This window comes from Malurus melanocephalus, unplaced genomic scaffold (assembly GCF_030028575.1).
Source record: "Malurus melanocephalus ecotype Western Australia unplaced genomic scaffold, MMel_1.1 scaffold_411, whole genome shotgun sequence".
In the NCBI taxonomy this organism is placed as follows: domain Eukaryota; kingdom Metazoa; phylum Chordata; class Aves; order Passeriformes; family Maluridae; genus Malurus; species Malurus melanocephalus.
This window is the reverse complement of record NW_026623643.1, coordinates 26140-45278: the sequence shown is the minus strand read 5'-3', so window position 1 is coordinate 45278 and position 19139 is coordinate 26140. Positions and strand designations below refer to the sequence as shown.

General features: G+C 56.5%; 2 protein-coding genes across 3 annotated transcripts in view; both read left to right on the top strand.

Annotated features, from left to right (window-relative positions):
• The window catches only part of ZNF385C (zinc finger protein 385C), a 59974-nt gene that overhangs the window by 33895 nt on the left and 6940 nt on the right, over positions 1 to 19139 (top strand). For both annotated transcript variants that reach the window (XM_057379583.1, XM_057379582.1), the window contains 2 exons: positions 12970 to 13112; positions 17809 to 17919. In XM_057379583.1, the coding sequence (XP_057235566.1) occupies positions 12970 to 13112; positions 17809 to 17919 (254 nt within the window). The remainder of the gene's footprint in view (positions 1 to 12969; positions 13113 to 17808; positions 17920 to 19139) is intronic.
• On the top strand, positions 3593 to 9111 carry CUNH17orf113 (chromosome unknown C17orf113 homolog). Its single transcript, XM_057379580.1, has 3 exons — positions 3593 to 3894; positions 5284 to 5914; positions 6852 to 9111. The coding sequence occupies exons 2-3, from the start codon at positions 5393 to 5395 to the stop codon at positions 8382 to 8384; spliced, it is 2055 nt and encodes a 684-aa protein (XP_057235563.1). The 5' UTR covers positions 3593 to 3894; positions 5284 to 5392; the 3' UTR covers positions 8385 to 9111.

The window sequence follows — 19139 nt, the reverse complement described above, 5'->3', positions numbered from 1 at the left end:
TGGGACCTCTGCTGGGTGAGGCATCCCTAAATGTTGATTTWTCAGATCATTGCTGGCAGATAGGAATTAAAATCCAAAGGTATTTGGACTCAATGCCTGTGGACAAGGGAAGAAAAGATGCTCGACAGAGCAAGACTGATGTCCAGTTTTGCTCCTCAGCAGCTGTTTTTGATATCAGCAATGTGGGGTGAAATTCCCTGTGGGTCTTGGGGAGCAGGATGCAGCTGAGCTGCCTCCCAAGGACCAGGTGCGTGGAYTGGAGGAAGCCCAGGGAGGGAGATCACCCTGTCCCTGCTTCTGCTCCTTGACAAAAGGGCTTTGCCCTTCTCAGCTGCTGCTCAGAGGAGCCTCAGCCTGGAGCTGGGGTCGCCGGCGGGGAGAGATGAGCATGCTCCCCCCTGCTCCCCAGCCCAGCTCAGTAATCCTGTTGTGGCCATGTCCAGAGTTTGCAGGAATGTCATCTGAGTTTATTTCAAGGCTCGTTCGCTGCCAGCTGCAGTCACGCAGCTGAAGGTTGTGACAAGGCTGCGCAGGGGAAGGAGGCACGAGGCTGCATCCTGCAAGCTGGCAGAGGATGTGGGGTGGGTGGGGGTCCTGTGGCAGCGAATTGGGGGGCTTCTTCTTCAGTAGCACCCCATGTTCCCTATCTGTGACCCACTGCCCTCYCAGACCCCTCCCCAAGGACCTGAGAGTGCCAGAAGCAGAGTCTCTGTGCCCACAGTGGGGCTGGAAGGGCCCCACAGCAGAGGAGGAACACTCTCCTGACCACCCTGAGTTGTGCAGAGAGCTGGGACCCCGCTGGGAAATTCTGGGGTGCCCCAGTGTGTGCCCCATCCCCTTCTCCTCCCCGTGTCCCTTCCAGCATCTGCAGATCCCRCAGGCCACGTCCCTGCCAGATCCGCCCGTCCAGGCATCAGCCCCGGGGGCTGCAGGAGTATTTTTAATTTGGCTGAGCTGACACGGTGCCGGGTGCTCTCTCCCACATGAGACAGCGGCTCCAGGCAGCCTCCCCCCTCCGCTACACACGGCAGAGATTGAACCGAGCTGTCACCACCTTCGGGTGCGAGGGATGCAGCCGGGCAGCTCCCATGAGTCCTCCCTCCCATGAGCGCTCCCAGCTCATTTTGGGGGCTGTCACAGCTGGGGTTTTGGGTGCAGAGGGTGAGCAGGGACCTTCAGGGTGCTGGGTCTTCCCTACCCCATGCCCTGGCATGGCCAGGGGTGAGAGGGCTGATGGAGAGAGGCACAGAAAGGTGGGTGGGAGAGAGAGCTGGGAGGGGGCTCCCTGTGGTCAGCAGCTTTGGGAACATCAGCACCTCCGCTTCCCTGCGGGAAGAGCGTGCGTCATTTCCCAGAGCCTGGCTGGCTTAGAGCAGGGATGGAAACAAAATCTCATAAATATCTTTGGACTCGGGGATTTAAAAATTTTTTGGGGCAACATGCTTGGGTTTGGTGTCTTCTGCTCAGCTTCTTAGAGATGGAGGAAAAAACATGCCCGGCGGCCATCCATAGATGTGGGGCTGGAGTGCTGGAAGGGGTGCCAGGGATTGGTTTGGAGCATCCTGGTGGGAGCTGCGTGCCTGGGGTCTGCTCTGGCTGCTGGAGGTGTGGGATGCCAGTGGAAACTGGGGCTTAGATGGAAAGTGTGGCTCATGGCTGCCGCCGCCCTCGTGCCGTGCGGATGATGGATGTGCTGGTGCGCCGGGGCACCTGCCCACCCAGCTCCTCAGGAGTYGGGAAAAATAGCAACAACCAGCTCGAGCCAAGGCGGCTGCTGCTGCTGCACGGGGATAAACAGGAGAATCTCCACTCCAGTTCCTTTAGGAAGGACGTCTGACATCCGGCAGGGTGCTCAGCAGGGTCAGGGACATCCTGCAAGTGCTGCCCAAAATTCAGGTTAAAGCTTGAGGCTTCCAGCAGCAATGGGTGTGTGGGGCAGAAGGGATCAGTGGTTTCAGCCTTGCCCCTTGAAATGGAGCAGGCAGAGCAAGGATGCTCTCATCTGGAAATCCTGGTCTTTCTGGAAGATCTCAGTGGAGGGGTCCCCATGGATAATGGAGTTGGCCCCTGCTCACTTTGGGCCACCGACCTTTGAGTGCTGCTCTGGATGCTGGGAACCAGGGGATGGGACCAGGGGATGCAGCAGGCTCCTGCCTAAAAACTCATTAAAAAGGCTCAAATCCTCTTTCCTCGCGGCATTAGCACAAGAATAAACCTGGCGTGTTTTCACCCCGGGAGCCGGCTCTGGTTTCACCATCTCCTGCTCTCATTAACCCTGGGCTGAGATGGCTCGGTAAGAATGTTCTCAGAGCAGGAAGAGCCTCTTGCCYCGGGATATGTGGAGGAGCCTAAAGAGAGGAATTCACCGGGGGCCGCCAGACCCCCCTAGTGCAGAGCCAGCCGGAGCCAGGTACAATGCAGCTCCTAATCCAGGCACATTCCGGTGGGCCACATCCCAGCTCCACTCCGGGAGAAGGACGAGTCTGGTGAGAGCATCCGTCACCCCCCAGGCACGGGGTGTGTGCTGGGGAACAAGGAGTTGGGTTCCCATCAGTGTCCCAGGAGACATTGGTGCCCCTTGGGATTCCATCGTCCTCAGGAGCATTGTTTGGGGAAAGTAAAGGTGGCAAAAAATCCTCTTTCTGGAAGTAATTGGGTGCTCTAAATTTCACCTGCATTTMTTGGTAAAAGAAAGTTTTTGGGGATGTAAGGAGCCCCTCTGCTCGTTAGGGAGCTCTGAGACAAGGGGCTGGGTTTCAGCCCCAGCCCTGCAGGTACGGCCCAGGAGTGCAGGTAAGCAGGAACACCTTGTTGTGCTCCTTAAAGAGCTTGGACTTGGATCCTGCCAAAACTCCGTGTCCATGGCTGGGGGCTGCTCTGCCCAGGGCTGCTTGCAGGGCTCTTGGCTCTGCCAAAACTTGGGGACATCAGTCCTGGCTGGATGCAAACGCTCCTGCAGCTCACCCTGCTGTGTGTGCCCAGCTCTCGGCCAAGAGATCCGGGGCAGCAACTGCCCATCGCTCCTCACACCTTGTGGGAAGGGGTCCCAGCAGGTGAGCATCCCTGGGATGAGCATCCCTCGGGTGAGCATCCCACAGTGAGCATCCCTCGCATGGGCATCCCGCCAGTGAGCATCCTGCCGGTGAGCATCCCGCGGGTGAGCAACCCTTGGGTGAGCATCCCCGGGGTGAGCATCCCGGCAGGTGAGCATCCCTCGGGTGGGCATCCCGCCAGTGAGCATCCCGTGGAGGAGTATCCCGGTGGGTGAACATCCCCGGGGTGAGCATTCCACTGGTGAGCATGCCTTGCGCGAGCATCCCCGGGGTGAACATCCCGCAGGTGAGCATTCCCAGGGCGAGCATCCCTGGGGTGAGCATCCCCCGGGTGAGCATCCCGCAGTGAGCCCGTGGCAGGCACACAGGGCACGGCTCCGTGCACTCCCCTTCCCCCCGCGGCGACCGGAGCGCACGGCCCCGCCACCACGGCCAGTGTCCCCGCGGCCCAGCCACGGCCACGCGGCCTTCCCCACCGCGGCCACCGCTAGTGGCCACTGCCGCCGTGGGCTGCCGGGAGCATCCGTGAGCCAGACGGTCCTCGCAGCAAGATGGCTGCTCCCGTGCTCCCGTGAGCGCGGGCGGCCGCCGCAGGCTTTGTTCCCGCAGCCGCCGCTGCTCGGGGCCGCGGGGGCTGCGGGGCGGGGGKTGGTGCCGCCTCCCAAACACCCCGCTGCTTTTTGGGTTATTTCTGGCTTTGCGTTGCTTGGCTGGGTTTGTTGTTTTGTTTGGTTTTTTTTCCTTTAAATTAGATTTTTTTCCTTTTTTTTTCTATTTAAAAACCAAAATCTGGGAAGTTTGCGAGCCCCCCCACCCCAAAGCTTATGGCAGCTTTTCCATGGTACGTATGTAGGGGCGGCTGAGCGGGGTGGGCACGCTGGGCTGGGCGCTGGGGCTGCTCCGCTCACCCTCACGGGCACCGGGGGGACGGCGGCCAGGGCTGATGCTCCGGGGACAAGGGTCAGGGCAGCGGCTTGTCCTCTCACGTGTAAATCCTGCTCCTGCCCAAACTTCCCGGCGGGGGGAGAAGCAGGCTGGTGTGGGGACCGGAGCGTAACCCCCATCCCGAGCTGCTGCCGAGTCCGCCCCGATGCGCAGCGCAGCTCTCGGCCGTGGGCAGCAGCAGCAGCGAGGGGTGCTGGGCTGGTGCCAGAGCACCACGGGTGCTGCGGGGATGGGTGCTGTGGGAAGGGGTGCTGCAGCGCTCTGCTCCATCCCAACCCCCGCCCCGGCCTCGTGCATCCCACACACTAATTGCTGCTCTTTTTTTTTTTCCAAGGCAGCAGGGAGTGCTGGGAGGGGGGGCTGTGGGGATGGCTTGGGAGAGAATGGGGTCAGTGACGGGGAAAGAGCACAGGAATCCACCCCCTGAGGCCATGCACCGTCCATCCCATGGCAGCCAGGCAGCTCGATGCCCGCCCGGCTTGGGGACAGGGCCACTGCGGTGCCGGTGGCTCCAGGGGCACCCTGTGGGGAGCGCCGGCTCTGTAGGAATTGGCATTCACAGTGCTGAGTCGTGGTGTTTTTCCAACACCTAAATTGTGAGGGTTCCTTCCCCCTGCTCCCACAGCACTGTGGTGATGGCTCTGGTTTGGGGGCTTGTTCTTCTGAAAAACCCCAAGTTCCTCATCGGTGTCTCCACAAGTCACGTGGACTGATGGTATTCCCCARTTTCCCCGCTGCTGAGTGTCCATGTTCTTTCTTTTTTCCCTCTGCATTTTGGTTCTCCCTCTTCCCCACACTGCCCCGGGCTCTTCCTCCACCTCTTCCCACCACCTTTATAAAGGCTCAGTTTGGATTTTTAGTCTGGTTCATGGAGGAATCACAGCAAGTGGGGCTGAACTGCAGGGAGGGGGTCGAGTGGATGTTTAAACCCTTCAGTTTCTGGTTTGGTTATGTGTGTAAGTGCTTTTCCTCACCTTCCCAGTGCCAACACCATGGAGAGGGATTCTCGAGGGGGAGCATGTGGGGTGTTCCTGTGGTGACAGGACCACATGTGTGTGTGTGTGCCAGTCCCACCAGAGGCACCGAGAGCTTCTGGTGATGTTTATGAGGTGCTTGGTGGGATCCGTCAAGCTGGGTGCTGGGGCTGTCACACAGCCTGGCCTGCCCTGAGCACCACCATCACTGCGACTGTCACCGTGCCACCATCGCTGTGCCACCACAGCTGAGCCCCRGCTGAGGCGTGCAGGGCCCTAATCCCTTTCCCTTGTGTCTCTTTCATCTCCAGTCGGACCAGGAGAGTGGTAATAGACCTTCTTACTAAATTAAATGTGCAGGCTGCTCCTCGGGGCACAGTGCGGCTCAACCGTAGTGTTTGATTCCCCAGCCACAGCAGCATGGTGCCTCCAGGGAAAAAACCAGCTGGGGAAACTTCCAATTCCAATAAAAAGTGTAAACGCTATTTCAATGAGCACTGGAAGGAAGAATTCACCTGGCTGGAGTTTGACTATGAGAGGAAGCTCATGTTTTGCGTAGAGTGTCGGCAGGCACTGGTGAAGAACAAGCACGGTAAAGCGGAAAACGCCTTTACCGTGGGCACGGACAACTTCCAGCGGCACGCGCTGCTGCGGCACGTCACCTCCGGCGCGCACCGCCAGGCGCTGGCCGTGAACCGGGAGCAGCTGGCCTTCGAGACCCGCGTCCACGGCCACCACCCCGAGCTGCGCTCGCTCATCAAGGTGGAGGTGAACCCCGCCAAGGTGGCCGTCCTCACCACCGTCTACTGGATGGCCAAGGAGGAGATCCCGGATGAGAAGTGCTCCTCCCTGCTCAGCTTCCAGAAGTTCAACCTGTGCCAGGCGCTGCTGGCCTCGGAGCACAGCGAGTACTACCACCCTGGCAGCGTCAGGGGGATGCAGGTGTGTGCCTGGGGGGCTGGGCTGGGGGTCTGCACCGGCCGGACGGTGATTTGTGACCGCGTTTGGCCAAGCTGGACAGTGCCCGTGTCCACCGGCCACACAGGAGCTCCCTGAGCCTGCCGGGCTTGCTTTGCAGGATGAAAGCTCAGGGGTTCAATTAGCACAAGAGCACTGTGGGTTTTCCTCTTTTGCCCTAAACKGAGTGATTGGGGAGATCAAGTAGCCGGGGAGTTTAGAAAGGATTTTCTGAGTTTTACAAACGCTTCATGGCTGCTAAAATCAAATTAAATTTTTAGCGAGGCTTGGCCGTTTGCCAGGCTTTTCAGCTCTCTGCAGAGCCTTATTTTGCTGCAGATAGACTAAACCCACTAATTAGGTTTCCCAGCCTGTGGTGATCCTTGCAGCACTCACACACACAGAGGAAGTTTTCCCTCCACAAACCAGGGAGTTTGCCTGAAATGGGGGGAGTGTGAGTAAAATGAGTAAAGATGAAAAAAAATGTTGCAGTTTTTCTGCTGCTCTTGTCCCTGCTGGGCCAGTGAAGTGGAACTGCTGGATTTGCATGGGGGAAGTGGGTTYCTGCTGTCCTGCCTCATTGCTGGCATAGATGGGGGCTTGGGGACAGGGTGTTGGGGGCTGGGGGTCAGTGGTGTTGTGTCCTGCTGTAGCCGTGGTCTCTGACCCCAAACTCAGAGCAGGAACTCCCAAGCTCTCAGCAACTTCCCATGGTGCTTGAGCTGTCAGAAAGGAGCAGGAGGAGGCAGCTTGTTAGGGGAAAAGGAGGTGATTTCCATCCTCTGTGTGTGCAGCGGGTGTAAGGGCTTTTCCCTGGCTTGGCCCTCACGCCTGCTCGCCGTGTGCCACACAAATCCCGCTGCCTCTGAACCTCATTTGTGTTTCTCTCTCCCTCCCCGCGCCCCTCCTTCCACCGGCCCAGGCAGCCATTGCCAAAGTCCTGCACAACGAGGACAGGCACAGGATCAAAGCCTCGCCGTTCGTCGGGCTGGTGGTGGACGAGACGGTGGACGTCCTGGAGCACCGCAGCCTCGCCGTGTTCACCACCACCGTCTCCCCATGCAACGGGCAGACCTGCACCACCTTCCTGGGCAGCTTCGAGCTGCCCACAGGGGAGGCCTCCACCGTGGCAGGCAAGGTGGGCGAGGTGATGCGCTCCTTCGGCATCCCCGGCATGAAGCTCACGTGGCTCAGCGCTGACAGCGCCTCGCTGGTGGCCGAGCGGCTGAGCGGGGTGGGGACAGCGCTGACCTCGCTCTGCCCGCTCCTCACCGAGGTGCACTGCCTGTCCCACGGCACCTCCCTGCTGCTGGCCGAGACCATCGGCACCATCGAGTACCTGCAGAAGTACGAGACCACCGTGGATGCTGTGTACAGGCTCTACTCCAGCTTCCAGCGGGAAGGGGATAGCCTACAGGAGCTGCGGAGAGTCCTGGACCTGTGTGAGATAGACCTCGGGAGCCCCAAAGCCATCCACTGGACTTCTCTCTTCCCTGCTGTAGAAGCCATCGACTCCTCGTGGCCCACRCTGGTGCTGCTSCTGGAGAGCGAGGCGGAGCGCTCRCCCGTGGCCCGCRGCCTCTGCGAAGARCTCAAGAAGTTCCAGTTCGTGGCCTTCACCAAGATCCTCCTGGACGTCCTCCCCATCTTCCAGAAGCTCAGCCGCTTCTTCCAGATCGAGGATTTCGACCTCTCCATCCTGAAGCCCATCGTCTCGGCCACGGCCACCACGCTGCAGGCGCAGCAGAGCASCAGCGGGCAGAACCTCCGCGAGTTCCTGGGTGAGACCAACACGCACCCGCAGGATGGCCAGGAGGGTGACAGCCGCCTCTACTACAAGGGCATCGAGCTGGCCAACTGCTCCCAAGTGCACCTGAAGCACTTTGAGCGCCTGAAGGAGAGCTACCTGGAGAGGGTGCGGGGCAACCTGCTGGACAGGTTCCCCAGCAGCGTCCTGGAGGCCRTCAGCTCCTTCTCGGCCATCTTCAACCCCAAGTGCTACCCCCAGTCTCTGGAGGACATCGGCAGCTATGGGGTCAGCGAGCTGAATTTCCTGCTGCRGGTGTACTCGCGGGTGGTGGTGAGCGAGAGGGCGCTGAGCGATTTTCCCCTCTTCAAGCGCATCGTCTTCAGCCTCAGCCAGCTTTCCTTCAAGGATCTCTGCGTCAAGCTGGTCTACAGCAGCTCTGAGATGCATGAACTCTTTCCAGATTTTGCTATCCTGGCAGCTATCGCCCTGGCCTTACCGCTGGGCTCGGTCCTGGCCGAGAAGATCAGCCGTGGCCGGGAGCTGCTGAAGCGCGGCCGGTCGCGCCACGCCAAGGACGAGGGGCTCTCCGACCTCATGAAGATCGCCATCGATGGGCCGGCCATCAGCGAGTTTAACTTTGCCTTGGCCATCGAGTACTATGAGAGCATGAGGGAGTCTGGGTTCATCGTGGCACAGGTGAAGTGAGCGTGGCTGCTGAGGGCTGAGCACCAGGGCACGAGCCGGGGTCTGGACTGACTCCACGCCCCTTTCCGTGTCATTGGTCACCACTGGGGCCGGGCAGCTGCAGGGGTGGTGACCTGCTCAGTGCTGGGAAGAGAAAACAGGATCCTCCTCAAAGCTGGACCCTTCCCTCATCTCCCAAACATCACCCAGAATTCAGAATCCCGCAGCCACCGGAGATCCCAAATTGCGACGAGCTTTTTCCCAAGGGTTTGCCATTGCTTTGTTTTAGGGAGATGAAGGCTGAGCTCTTGAGCTCGAATGTCACGTTGCCTTTGCACAAAGATACCCAGCAGCTTTTGCTTAATGCTCTGCAAAAACGTGGGATTTCTGTTATTCCGGAGCCTGGAGAGCAGATGCAGAAAAGGCAGCGCATCCCTCCCAGCTCTGCGCCGACCCCAACATGCCTGGCGGTGCCGTGTTGGTGTTCCTTGTGCACAGCACAGGGTATTTTTAGCAGTGGCATCAAGTCATGATCATTTCAAGAGCAAGAGATTTAGGGGAATGATAYTGTAATGGCTGAGGAAATAGTAACTTTAAATGCATCACTGTGTACATATGTGTATGTGTGTATATATATAAATATACATATATAAATGTCTATATTAAAAAGGTCTATATTAATTTTCCTAAAGTTTAAAGATATCTAAAACTACTTTTTTTTTTCTTTTGCAAAGACAGAATAAATTATGAGCAGGGGTGCAAAAACAATCAATAGCTAATTCCTGTTCTTTCTAAAACATCCTSACATCCCAAAGTTCCCTTTGCATCCTGAGCTCTTGGCAACCTGCAGTCTGAGAGAAAGCCCTTCAACACCTCCTTTTGGGACCAGGTTTTTAGCTCATATTTCTCCTCTGAAATGTTATTTTCTTTATGCTGGGGTGATTGGTCCTGATCCCAGAGGTGCTGGGGCTGCACTGGTGCTGCCCTCGTGGTCCAGTGCTGTTGCTGGGCGTTGCTCCTCTGCTCTGCCCGTCAGCCTTTGGCATCGGCTGGAAACACRCTTGGCCGGAGACAAAAGCTTTTAAAGCCCTGGGTAAGGATTTAGAGACACCATCAGAATTTGCTGAGAACGTCTCCCGAGCAGGAGGGAGCCTCCGTGTGAATAAACAGCTCCCGTCTCCATCTGGCCCGGGCAGACTCGGCGCCAGATGCTCTCCGAGGCAGCGGCGTCTGCGGGGATGGGTCCTTGGCAGGCTCGTGTTGGTGTGAGAACCTGCAGTGGATTCACAGGCAGCTCTGAGAGCCTCGGGWGGGTGTCAGAGCACAACAGTTGCTCTGTTCTGCCTCTCAGGGACCGGGAAAACCYGCTGCAGGTGTGTGTGCTCAGTGGCTGTGCAGAGTGGAGCGGTGGGGACAGGCTGGGGACGGCAGCCAGGTACAGCTCAGGTGAGTTYGGTTAAATACAGGGTTGAAACACGSCTTKAAATTCTACAAGAGTCRCTTGGCTGCGGGACAGGAACTGGGCTGGGAAGGGGATGAGCCCCTGGTAGAGGATGTGCAGGCTGTGAGGCTCTGGCTGAGCCCCAAGCAGAGGACATACATCACCACAGTGGGGATATCGTGGCTTTGGCACCTCTTGGTCAGGCCTGGACCCTGCCTGTGGGACTGGGGGGGCACAGAGATTGGGGAAAATCATCCCAGCAGGTCCTTGGGCTATGAACACGTGGATCCTGTGCTCCCTGCCCTACACCAGCCCCCTGGAACGCTCCACGGAGCCTGGAGTGTGCCCTGTCCCAGCAGAACCCGCAGTGTTTGCTGTGAAAATGGGGGCTCCTGTGCCCAAACGGGGGTGACAGAGCAGGGCTGTGACAAAGGACACCCCGCTCCAGAGCTGGGCTGTGTCCCTGGAGCAGCACAGCCCTGCCCGCTGCTGGCCRTGCCCGTCACCTTGGGTAAGGTCGTGTCATTCTATACAGACCTGGGGCCCTGCCACTCTCCCAAAAAGCAAATCCCCGTAATTGAGTGTCTAATTAATACCTAAAAATACTGCCCTCAGCTGCTGCCGGAATCTGCCCTGCAGCAAAGGTAAGGCAGGACCCACAGTGCCGTGGCACCATGACCTTGGGGAGGTGTCCCAAGAGCATCACGCAGGGTGCTGTGACATGCTGGGGAGCTTCCCTGGGGCAGCCTCAGCCCTCTTCCTTCCTCTTCCTTCCTCTTCCTTCCTCTTCCTTCCTCTTCCTTCCTCTTCCTTCCTCTTCCTTCCTCTTCCTTCCTCTTCCTTCCTCTTCCTGGTCTTGTCTGCTTCAGGAACAAAGCCAGGTGGGAAAGGACCTGTCCCTGTACAGAGTCTCACTGGGGTTTCTGAGCTCATTTCAACTGCCTGGTTTATCCCAGTCCAGAAATGTGTTTAATCCATAAATTTGAGCTCAAGGATGCACCAAAGTGGTTGGAGTGTCTTGTCTGTACTGTTGGTGGGCAGCAGCTGATGCAGGTGGTGGCCGATCCTGAGAGTCTGTGTCCCCTCAGCACCCGTCCTGTGCCTGACAAATGCAGGAAAACCCTTCAGCCTGCAGTGTTAGCTGAGCTGCAGCATCCCTTTTTGTAGTTAAGTTACTAATTTTGGGGGGTTTAGGTGATCACCCACCTCTTGTTCCATATTTATATTTATATTTATATTTATATTTATATTTATATTTATATTTATATTTATATTTATATTTATATTTATATTTATATTTATATTTATCTCTATTTAGTTTAGTTATAGTTCTATTCATACATATATATATTCATACATATATTTATATATCTATATTTATTTTAATTTTTATTTATATAGTCATTATGTATTTATATATATTTATATATATATATTTATATTTTTATATATATTTATTTGTATGCATTTTTATATATATGTATATATTTATATTTATTTATTTATACATATATTCATAYATTTATATATGTAAATTTTGTGCTTTTATGGCCACTGCAAATGGCACTGACGGTGACGAGTGGCACCCCTCGTGATCCAGCCCCAAATGCCTTTGCTGTTCTCGCATGGGGGGTCCCAGGGCAGCTCCTCCGGCGCCGGCCYGGCCGTCTCAGATGATTTGATGTAGAAATACTGTTTCACGCTACAGAAGGTTAATTATGCACCGCTCACCCAGTCCTGCCCGCTGCCGCTGCAACGTTATTTATTTATTTTTAAGCGGTTTCACAGATTTCCCTCCTGGGCTGCTCTGGAATTAACTCGATCAGTGCACGCCTGATGAAGCAAACTGTAATTCCTCCCCGGAGTTAGGCCTGGCTTAGGGATGGCTCCGGCACCGTGGCAGAGCCGCCGCATGCGCTCGCCCACAAAGAGGTCGTTGGTGCCCGTGGGGCTGGTGACGAGCTCGCTGCTCAAATCCAGGGAACCTCTCAAACTTTGAATTTCAGATGCGTGTCTCAGCCCCTGCACCAGCCAGGATCGGCGTGGGGTGGGTGGGGAGCAGCACCAGCCTGGGGTTCTTGTTCTGCAGAGCCGGCGTTGGGGTGCAGGGGGCTGGAGGGGACTTGGTGCTGTCACAAGAGGTGACGGTCACTGTCCCTGATGCCCTGAGTGCTGGCCACTGTCACCCTACCATGAGGGGTTGTGTGGTGCTGGCTCAAGGGATATGTGATGCCTTTGAGGTGAAAAAGAACCCAAACCTCAAAAAAATCCAAAGGAACAAGGAGTGTTGACCTCGTCCTTGCTGCAGGCAAAGGGATGGGGCCGTGGGTGGGTTGGAGGGGGTGTGAAGCCATGTGGGATGTGAATGAGCTCTTGTGGCTCACAGCACTCTGAAACCGTTTCTTATTTATTGTGTTTGATTAATTAATTCAYTTTTTAATTGTAGCTTTCCCCTCCTTGCTCCCAGAGCTGGTCAGGGGCTCCCTCTGCCACTCGGACGATGCTTTCCAGTGCTCATCATCTGTGATGAGCCCGAGTTGGGATGGAGGCAGATCCTTCTGCTTGGCCTTCCCTCGCTCCTTCCCTCCATCCCACGGGTGTTTTCTGTTCAAACAGAACATTATTAATAACTCCAGGCTATTTTTAAACCTCACGCTGCGGCGCGTGGTTCGTTTGCGGGGGACGGGGAGCGGCGGCTGTACCGCCAGAGTGGGGGCAGCTCAGCCCGTACCCCCATCCTTCAGCTGCTGCTGGCAGCCAAAACCTCACCAGTGCTGATGTGGGGGAGCCCAGGGCTGTATGGCTCCATGGGAGAGCCCAGGGAAGCCTGATTTAATTAAATTAAATAAAGAAAAGCAAAGAAAGAGAGAGAATGCATTRCAGATGTGAGGGCTGCTTCCCTGGGGRAGGTTTGGACACATTTCAGAGGGTTCAGGTTCCTGTGCATCTCCACGCTCTGATGTGGAGGTGACAGCGTCCAGCTTCGAACTGGGGTGCTGGTTTGGAGCCTGAAAGGCAAAGGGGTGCCCAGGGCCACCCTGGGCTGGGACAATTCACTGGGRGKGTCYCTAGTYCATGGCAGATGTCCCCRCGTGCTGTGTTTMATGTCCTGCTGTGAGCAGGGATCGYCGGTGCTAACGCTGCTCTCTCCCTCTGCCTGCCCAGGTCCCTCCGGACACAGCAGCCCCCTCTTAGCGTCACTGCCCATTCCTGGCCGGCCTCTCCACCCTCCCTTGGACATCAAGCACTTTCTGACCTTCAGGCTCAACGGGACATCGCCACTCAACCTCTTCCCCAACTTCAACACGGTGAGTCCCCAGAGTGGGTGGGAATCTGCTGCTAAACCCCTCCTGCCCTGCAGCAGTCCCTCCTCTACATAGCACTGCTCCTTGAACCCCACCAGGCAGTTTYTGCTTTAATTCCTGGGGTCTTTGGCTGCTGGACACCCACTTTGCCCTCAGCTGGGAGAGGTTCCTGCCCAGACAGYGCCTGTCAGTACCAGAATTAAAAACATGGCTCATTTTAACCAAGATCAATTGGATTTTGCCCCTGGAATCAATAGTAATAAAGTAGCTCTGGAGAGCAGTTCATTAGTTGAAAATTAAATAAGGAAAAGCAAAGAAAGAGAGAGAATGCATTGCAGATATGAGGAATGTGGCTGGGGCTGTGGGTGTTGGGGGAGTCAGAGTGCTGGGGGGCTGCTCCCACCCCTTTCTTGGGCTCCAGGTCCCCAACCTTAACCCAGATACCCAGGGTGGACAATGACACATTTCTTTAGAGATGTCCCATYGGACAGTTAAACTGACAAAGATGTGGCCACGGACACTCCACTGTGTCGCTGTGAAATGGTRTTTTCCCCCTGTCACTCCACTCCCCCAGGCTGATCCCAGCCCCACGGCGGKCTCTGGGTGCTGCCTGGAATTTTTGTGGAGCAGGTTTGGCTCTGGAAAAGGCAGGGAGCCCGGGGGCTGCTCCCCCTCTCCACCACCACAGCGGTGTTTTGGGGTTCAGTAAATRCCCATTGTTTTCTCTCATGAGCCTGGAAACGGGACTTTCCCCGAGCCCTCTCCCTGCTTGTCAGCCTTTTGTGAATGGCTTTGAGCTTAAACGTGCTGGGAAGGTGCAAATTATCACSGAGATCCTCAAAGAGGTTCAGAAATTAAGTGCAGGATTCCTGTTGCTGTTGAATAGGATTCAGGCATGTTTGAGTTCTTTAAGCTCTTTGAAGCCCCGGCCCAGCCTCTCCCCGGGCTAACGAGCCGGAACAGGGGACAGGAGGGGTTTTGATGCCATTATAGTTCCTGCTCTTTGTCTGGGCTCTTTTTTTAGTCACTGGAGTCAGGAGTGAACTTGACCCAGCGYCTGTTGTTCGCTCCTCTTGGCTCCCACCTGCCGCTGCCTCGGCGTGTGTTCACCCACGTTTGTTGCTTTAAAAAAAATGTGCAATTTGGAAAACGAATCCGGTGCTTGCTGGAGCCACAGAGTGTCGCGGGGCTGCTGTGCTCTGTGTGAACTCCTGTCACAGAGGATGCGTCAGAGGTGGACAGAGGTGCCAGGGGAGKCTGGGGACCTGGAGACAGCCACTCTAATCTCAGTGATGCAGGTTGATTGTCTGGGGCTCAAAAGCTGCCCCTTCGGGGTGTGTCCATGCTGGCCGAAGGAGGCTGGGTGAGGTTCAGAGAGTGCTGGGCTGGCAGCTCTGGATGAGCCAGAGCAGAGCTTCCATCCCACAGGATGTGGGGCTGGAGCATCCCTGCATCCTGAGGGGTTTTGGTGGCTCTGGAGGAGTGGGATGGGATATAGGGCTGGAGCATCCCTGCATCCTGAGGAGGTTTGGTGGCTCTGGAGGAGCGGGATATAGGGCTGGAGAACACCTGCAGCCTGAGGGGGTCTGGCAGCTCTGGAGGAACGGAATGTAAGGCTGGAGCATCCCTGCATCCTGAGCTGGGCTGGCAGCTCTGGAGGAGTGGGATGTGGGGCTGGAGAACCCCTGCATCCTGAGCCAGCTCTGGAGGGGGTCTGGTGGTTCTGGAGGAGCGGGATGAAGGGCTGGAGCATCCCTGCAGCCTGAGCTGGGCTGGCAGTTCTGGAGGAGTGTGATGCAGGGCTAGAGAATCCCTGCATCCTTAGGGGGTCTGGCAGTTCTGAAGAAGCGGGATGAAGGGCTGGAGCATCCCTGCATCCTGAGCCAGGCTGGCAGCTCCTGTCTCTGCCCAAGTGACCATGATGCCAGGTCAGACTCCACTTGAGCCTGAGCTGGGGGAGAGGGGAGGGGGCAGCAGTCAGGCTCTGCCCCTTGCTGAGGGCGCTGCMCGTTGGAGCTGCTGTACCACAGGATCTGAGGGTTCCTTTTTGATGCTCTGCATCGCCGGTGATGCTGTGAGGGCTCAGCCGTGCCCTGTGCAGCAGGAGCTGTTTGCACTGCCCAGCAGAACGCTCTGTGCTCAGAGCAGGTCACAGGGCTCCCACGAACCCAGCAGATGTTTTACTCCAGAGCAAACCAAACCCTTCCAAGCTGCCTCCTGTCAGAGCAACAACCAAGAAAAAAAAAAAAAAAACCCCAGAAAAAAGCAGTGCTGGAGGCACATTCCTTGCTCCAAGGGCACTTCCCTGAGCTTGGGATGTTGCAAATCCCCAGGACCCAGCAGCGCCTCGTAAAACCCCATCAGCAGWTCTGAAGGGATGCTGCATCCCTGTGAATTCCTGCTCCTGACCCCAGCGGCCGCAGGGAGCTGGGCGCGGGGATCGCTATTTATATCGGCAGGAACATCCAGGGATAAATAAAGTAATGTGAGTCAATAGGAATTGGCTATAAAGCCGGGATCTTGATTCGCCAAGACCGCRGCGCCCAAAGCCACCTCTGTCACCGGCTCCATTCTGCTGGAAAGCACCGGGAAAAGCCTCAGTCGCTGGCTGCAGGCGCCGGTAAGTACGGCTGGACACAGCCCCTGCCAGCCCCACGGGAGCTGGGGGAGCTTTTCCATATTTGAGGGAGCTGGGGAGGAGACAGAGGGATGTTTGTGTTCGCGTTTGGGGCTTTAGGATGTGCTCAGTGTGGTTTGGAGGTGGGCTGTGCTTCTGGCAGAGAACCTGTGYACACGCTGGGGGTGGCAGCTGAAGGCTTGAGACAGTGCTTGTGTCCACTTTGGGATAGCAGTGGCCCCCAGCTGCAGTGCCTGGCTGGGCTGGCTGGGGATAGGGCAAGGAGCCAGTTTCTGGGTGTGCTGGCCAGCCCMACCCTGGGAGCCTGGGAGTCCTGTGCCTGCCCAGTTGCAGGTGCTCTGGTGGACACAACTCCTTGCTGAGCCACAGGGTGGACTCAGCAAAAGCACATGGGGTGGAAAGGACCAGGCTGGTGCYATCACCCTGGAATAACACCAGAAGGATGAGGGGACCCTTTGCTGAAGTGCTGAATGGCTTCACTGGCCGGTTCAGAATTTGGCCAAGACGGTCCCTGGCATGATTTTTATATTCTTGTGCCAGCATCTCCCTTTCCTCTGCATCCTCCTCTGACCCCCACCCTGCTCCTGGTGCGGTGCTCGGGGTGTGGATGAGCCTGTGGGAGCTGCTGGTGCTCGGTGGGTGCCGGTGTTGTTTGGTGGGAGCTGGTGATGCTTGGTGGGGACCGTGGTAGCTGACATTGCTGGGAAGGTTGGAACCATTTTTCTACTCTGAAYGAAAAGGTGGATGTTTCTCTGGAAAACAAGCGCTGGCCCAGCAGCCCAGCAGCACATTGCAATTTTTGTCATCAGGCGTGGAGCAGCATCTTGGCCATCTGTAGCTCCCTCCAGGTCTCTGCCGAACCCCAAATGCCTCTTCGTTTATATGCCAGATAAGTGAGTAAAATTTCATAGCAAACAGGCACTTCATTAATCACCTGCTTTTACCATTCTGCTCACTCCTGGAAAGGAATTTGGGGTCTTGATAATGGCGCTGTTGTCCAGGCATGTGCCTCGAAGACTGATGCACCTGTCTCGGCAGCGAAATAGCTTTGCGGAGAAATACGATCGCTGAAAACCCCGGGCTCTCCTGACAGCAGGACTCAGATAAGATAATCTCCCTGTGCCACAGGCTAGGGAACAATACTTGCATTATAGATTGGAGCCACGCTCAGACAAAGAGGTTATTCTTATGTTTTCTTCCTTAATAAATGCATTTTGTTAAAAACAATTATGGCTTTTGGAAGCGGTTCGGTGCTTGRGCTGTGGAATGAGGCCGAGCCCTGGGGCGAGACAGAAGGGCCAGGGCCTGGCACCGGCCACATGCTTGGCCCCAGCACGGCCCCGGGCAGGCTGGAGGACAGGCACGGCTGCTGGCAGGTCATCCAAGTGGTTCTGTGTGTGCCCAGCCCGGGGAGGGAGTTGTCATTGCTGGGTTTGAGCAGGTGAGGGGCATGACTGGGCAGCAGTGGGGCGGTCCAGAGGGGCTTTTGTGGGCACTGTGTCTTGGGTGAGCTGAATACATGGCAGAAAGTGCTGGTGTCCCTCTTGCCCTGGTGTCCCATGGGCACACAGGGCCCTGCTCGTGCCTTTGGCATTGCATGGGGACATTCCAGCTCTCTGGTGAGGAGCACATGGASAATGAATGGCCATTTGCTTATTTTGGTCACCTCTGTCCCCCATTGTGGTGGTTTCTGCTCCTGCTGAGGTCAAACAAAAAGTGCTTATTCGCCACGTGTGTCACGAGTGTCTGTGTGGRGAGAGAGGGGACAGGGGCACACATTGTGGCAGATGGGGTCTCGTCCCTTCTGCCAGAGCACAACTGAAGCTCAAATCTTGTGGATTTTGTGCATTCAGGAATGGTTTAATCAGGACAGGAGCCAGTGCTGACACAGCGTGTGCAGGGGAGCCTCCATGGCCGCAGGGCTCCYGGGCAGATGCAGCCCCTCGCCCCTTCCAGCCTTGGCAGTGTCTCCTTGGGGGTGTGACAGACCTGGGGGTCACCAGGTCACGGTGCCACGCCGGGGATGTGGCACCCAGCCCTGTGCCCTCCCTCCCGTTGCAGATGGACCCGGTGCAGAAGGCGGTGATCAGCCACACCTTCGGCATGCCAGCCCCGCTCAAGAAGAAGCAGTTCATCTCCTGCAACATCTGCCACCTGCGCTTCAACTCTGCGGTAAGGGGGCCACGGGTGGGGCTGGGAGTGAGTGGGGGACATGGGGACATCACCTGACAGGGACATCCCATACGCTGGGCCAGTCTGATCCTCCAGAGCTGTGGGTGCAGGGCAATTCCAGGGCTCTGGGCTGCTGGAGCTGCTCTTTTCTCCCCTGGCCGGGYTCTGCTGCCTGCAGAGGAGCCATCCCAGCCTGGCCACGCCAGATCTGCTGCTCCACCAGCAAAACTCCCCGGTTCTGGGCCTCGTGATTCCACTCTGCAGCCACATGTCTCAGAAAAAGAGTTGTTTCTCTGTTTCAGGCTGCATCCTCTGCCAGGAGATTCAGTCCCCCTGCATGTTCCCAGTGCCCCTGTGAGCACCCCATGCCCTGTCCCCACTCTGCCCATCTCTGCCCGTGTCCCTCCAGGTCCCCAAACAGCCCGTGGGTGTTCCAGCGTGGTGGCTGTGACCTACTTCAGCTGCACCCAGCCCYGTTCCAGCCCTCTCATCCAGGGGCAGTTAATTGTCTTTGCTAATGAGGCACCACGCTCGGGCGGGCCCTTTGCTTTCCCACGTACCAGCCATAGCTCTGGCCCCCGTTCCCAGCCCTTGGAAAGACAGCGGGAGGGAAGGGAAGGGATGGAATAGGATAGGATGCTTCCCCCTGCCGGGCCCGGGAAGCCTCAGCTGGCCCCCGGGAATGCCGTGCAAATTAATCTGTGCTGCCCAGGGGTACAGTGTCTAATTCATAGTGGGGTTCCTTTCCATCAATTGYCAAACCAGAGTTGTTTTGGGGGACAATGCAGCATTGTGCCTGTTGGGAGGACACAAATGTTCAGGGGATTTTTTTTGTGTGGCCGTTTTTATCAGTTCGATGCAGACATGAATCCATCAGAGTCGCGCTTCATTATCCAGCATTCACTGAGAAAAGGAGCTGGGGACATGAACCATGTGTTGGACACCCCTCAGGACACAGTGGGAGATGTGTCCTCCCCASCAATGAACCCCTTTATTTCATTTTTACAGCAACAATTCGTTGTACATTTCTGGAGTCATARATTTTGCCTGAAAGCTGCTTTTAGGAGCGACTTGATGCATTTAATCAGAGCAGGGTCCTTATCTCAGCCAAGCAATGTGGAGATGTCTTAGAGAGAGATACCTTGGCCCCAATATGTCGGTGTCAGAGCAGGCTGGGGGGAGGAGGGACATGGTTCTGTGTTACACCCTGCTCCCAAAAC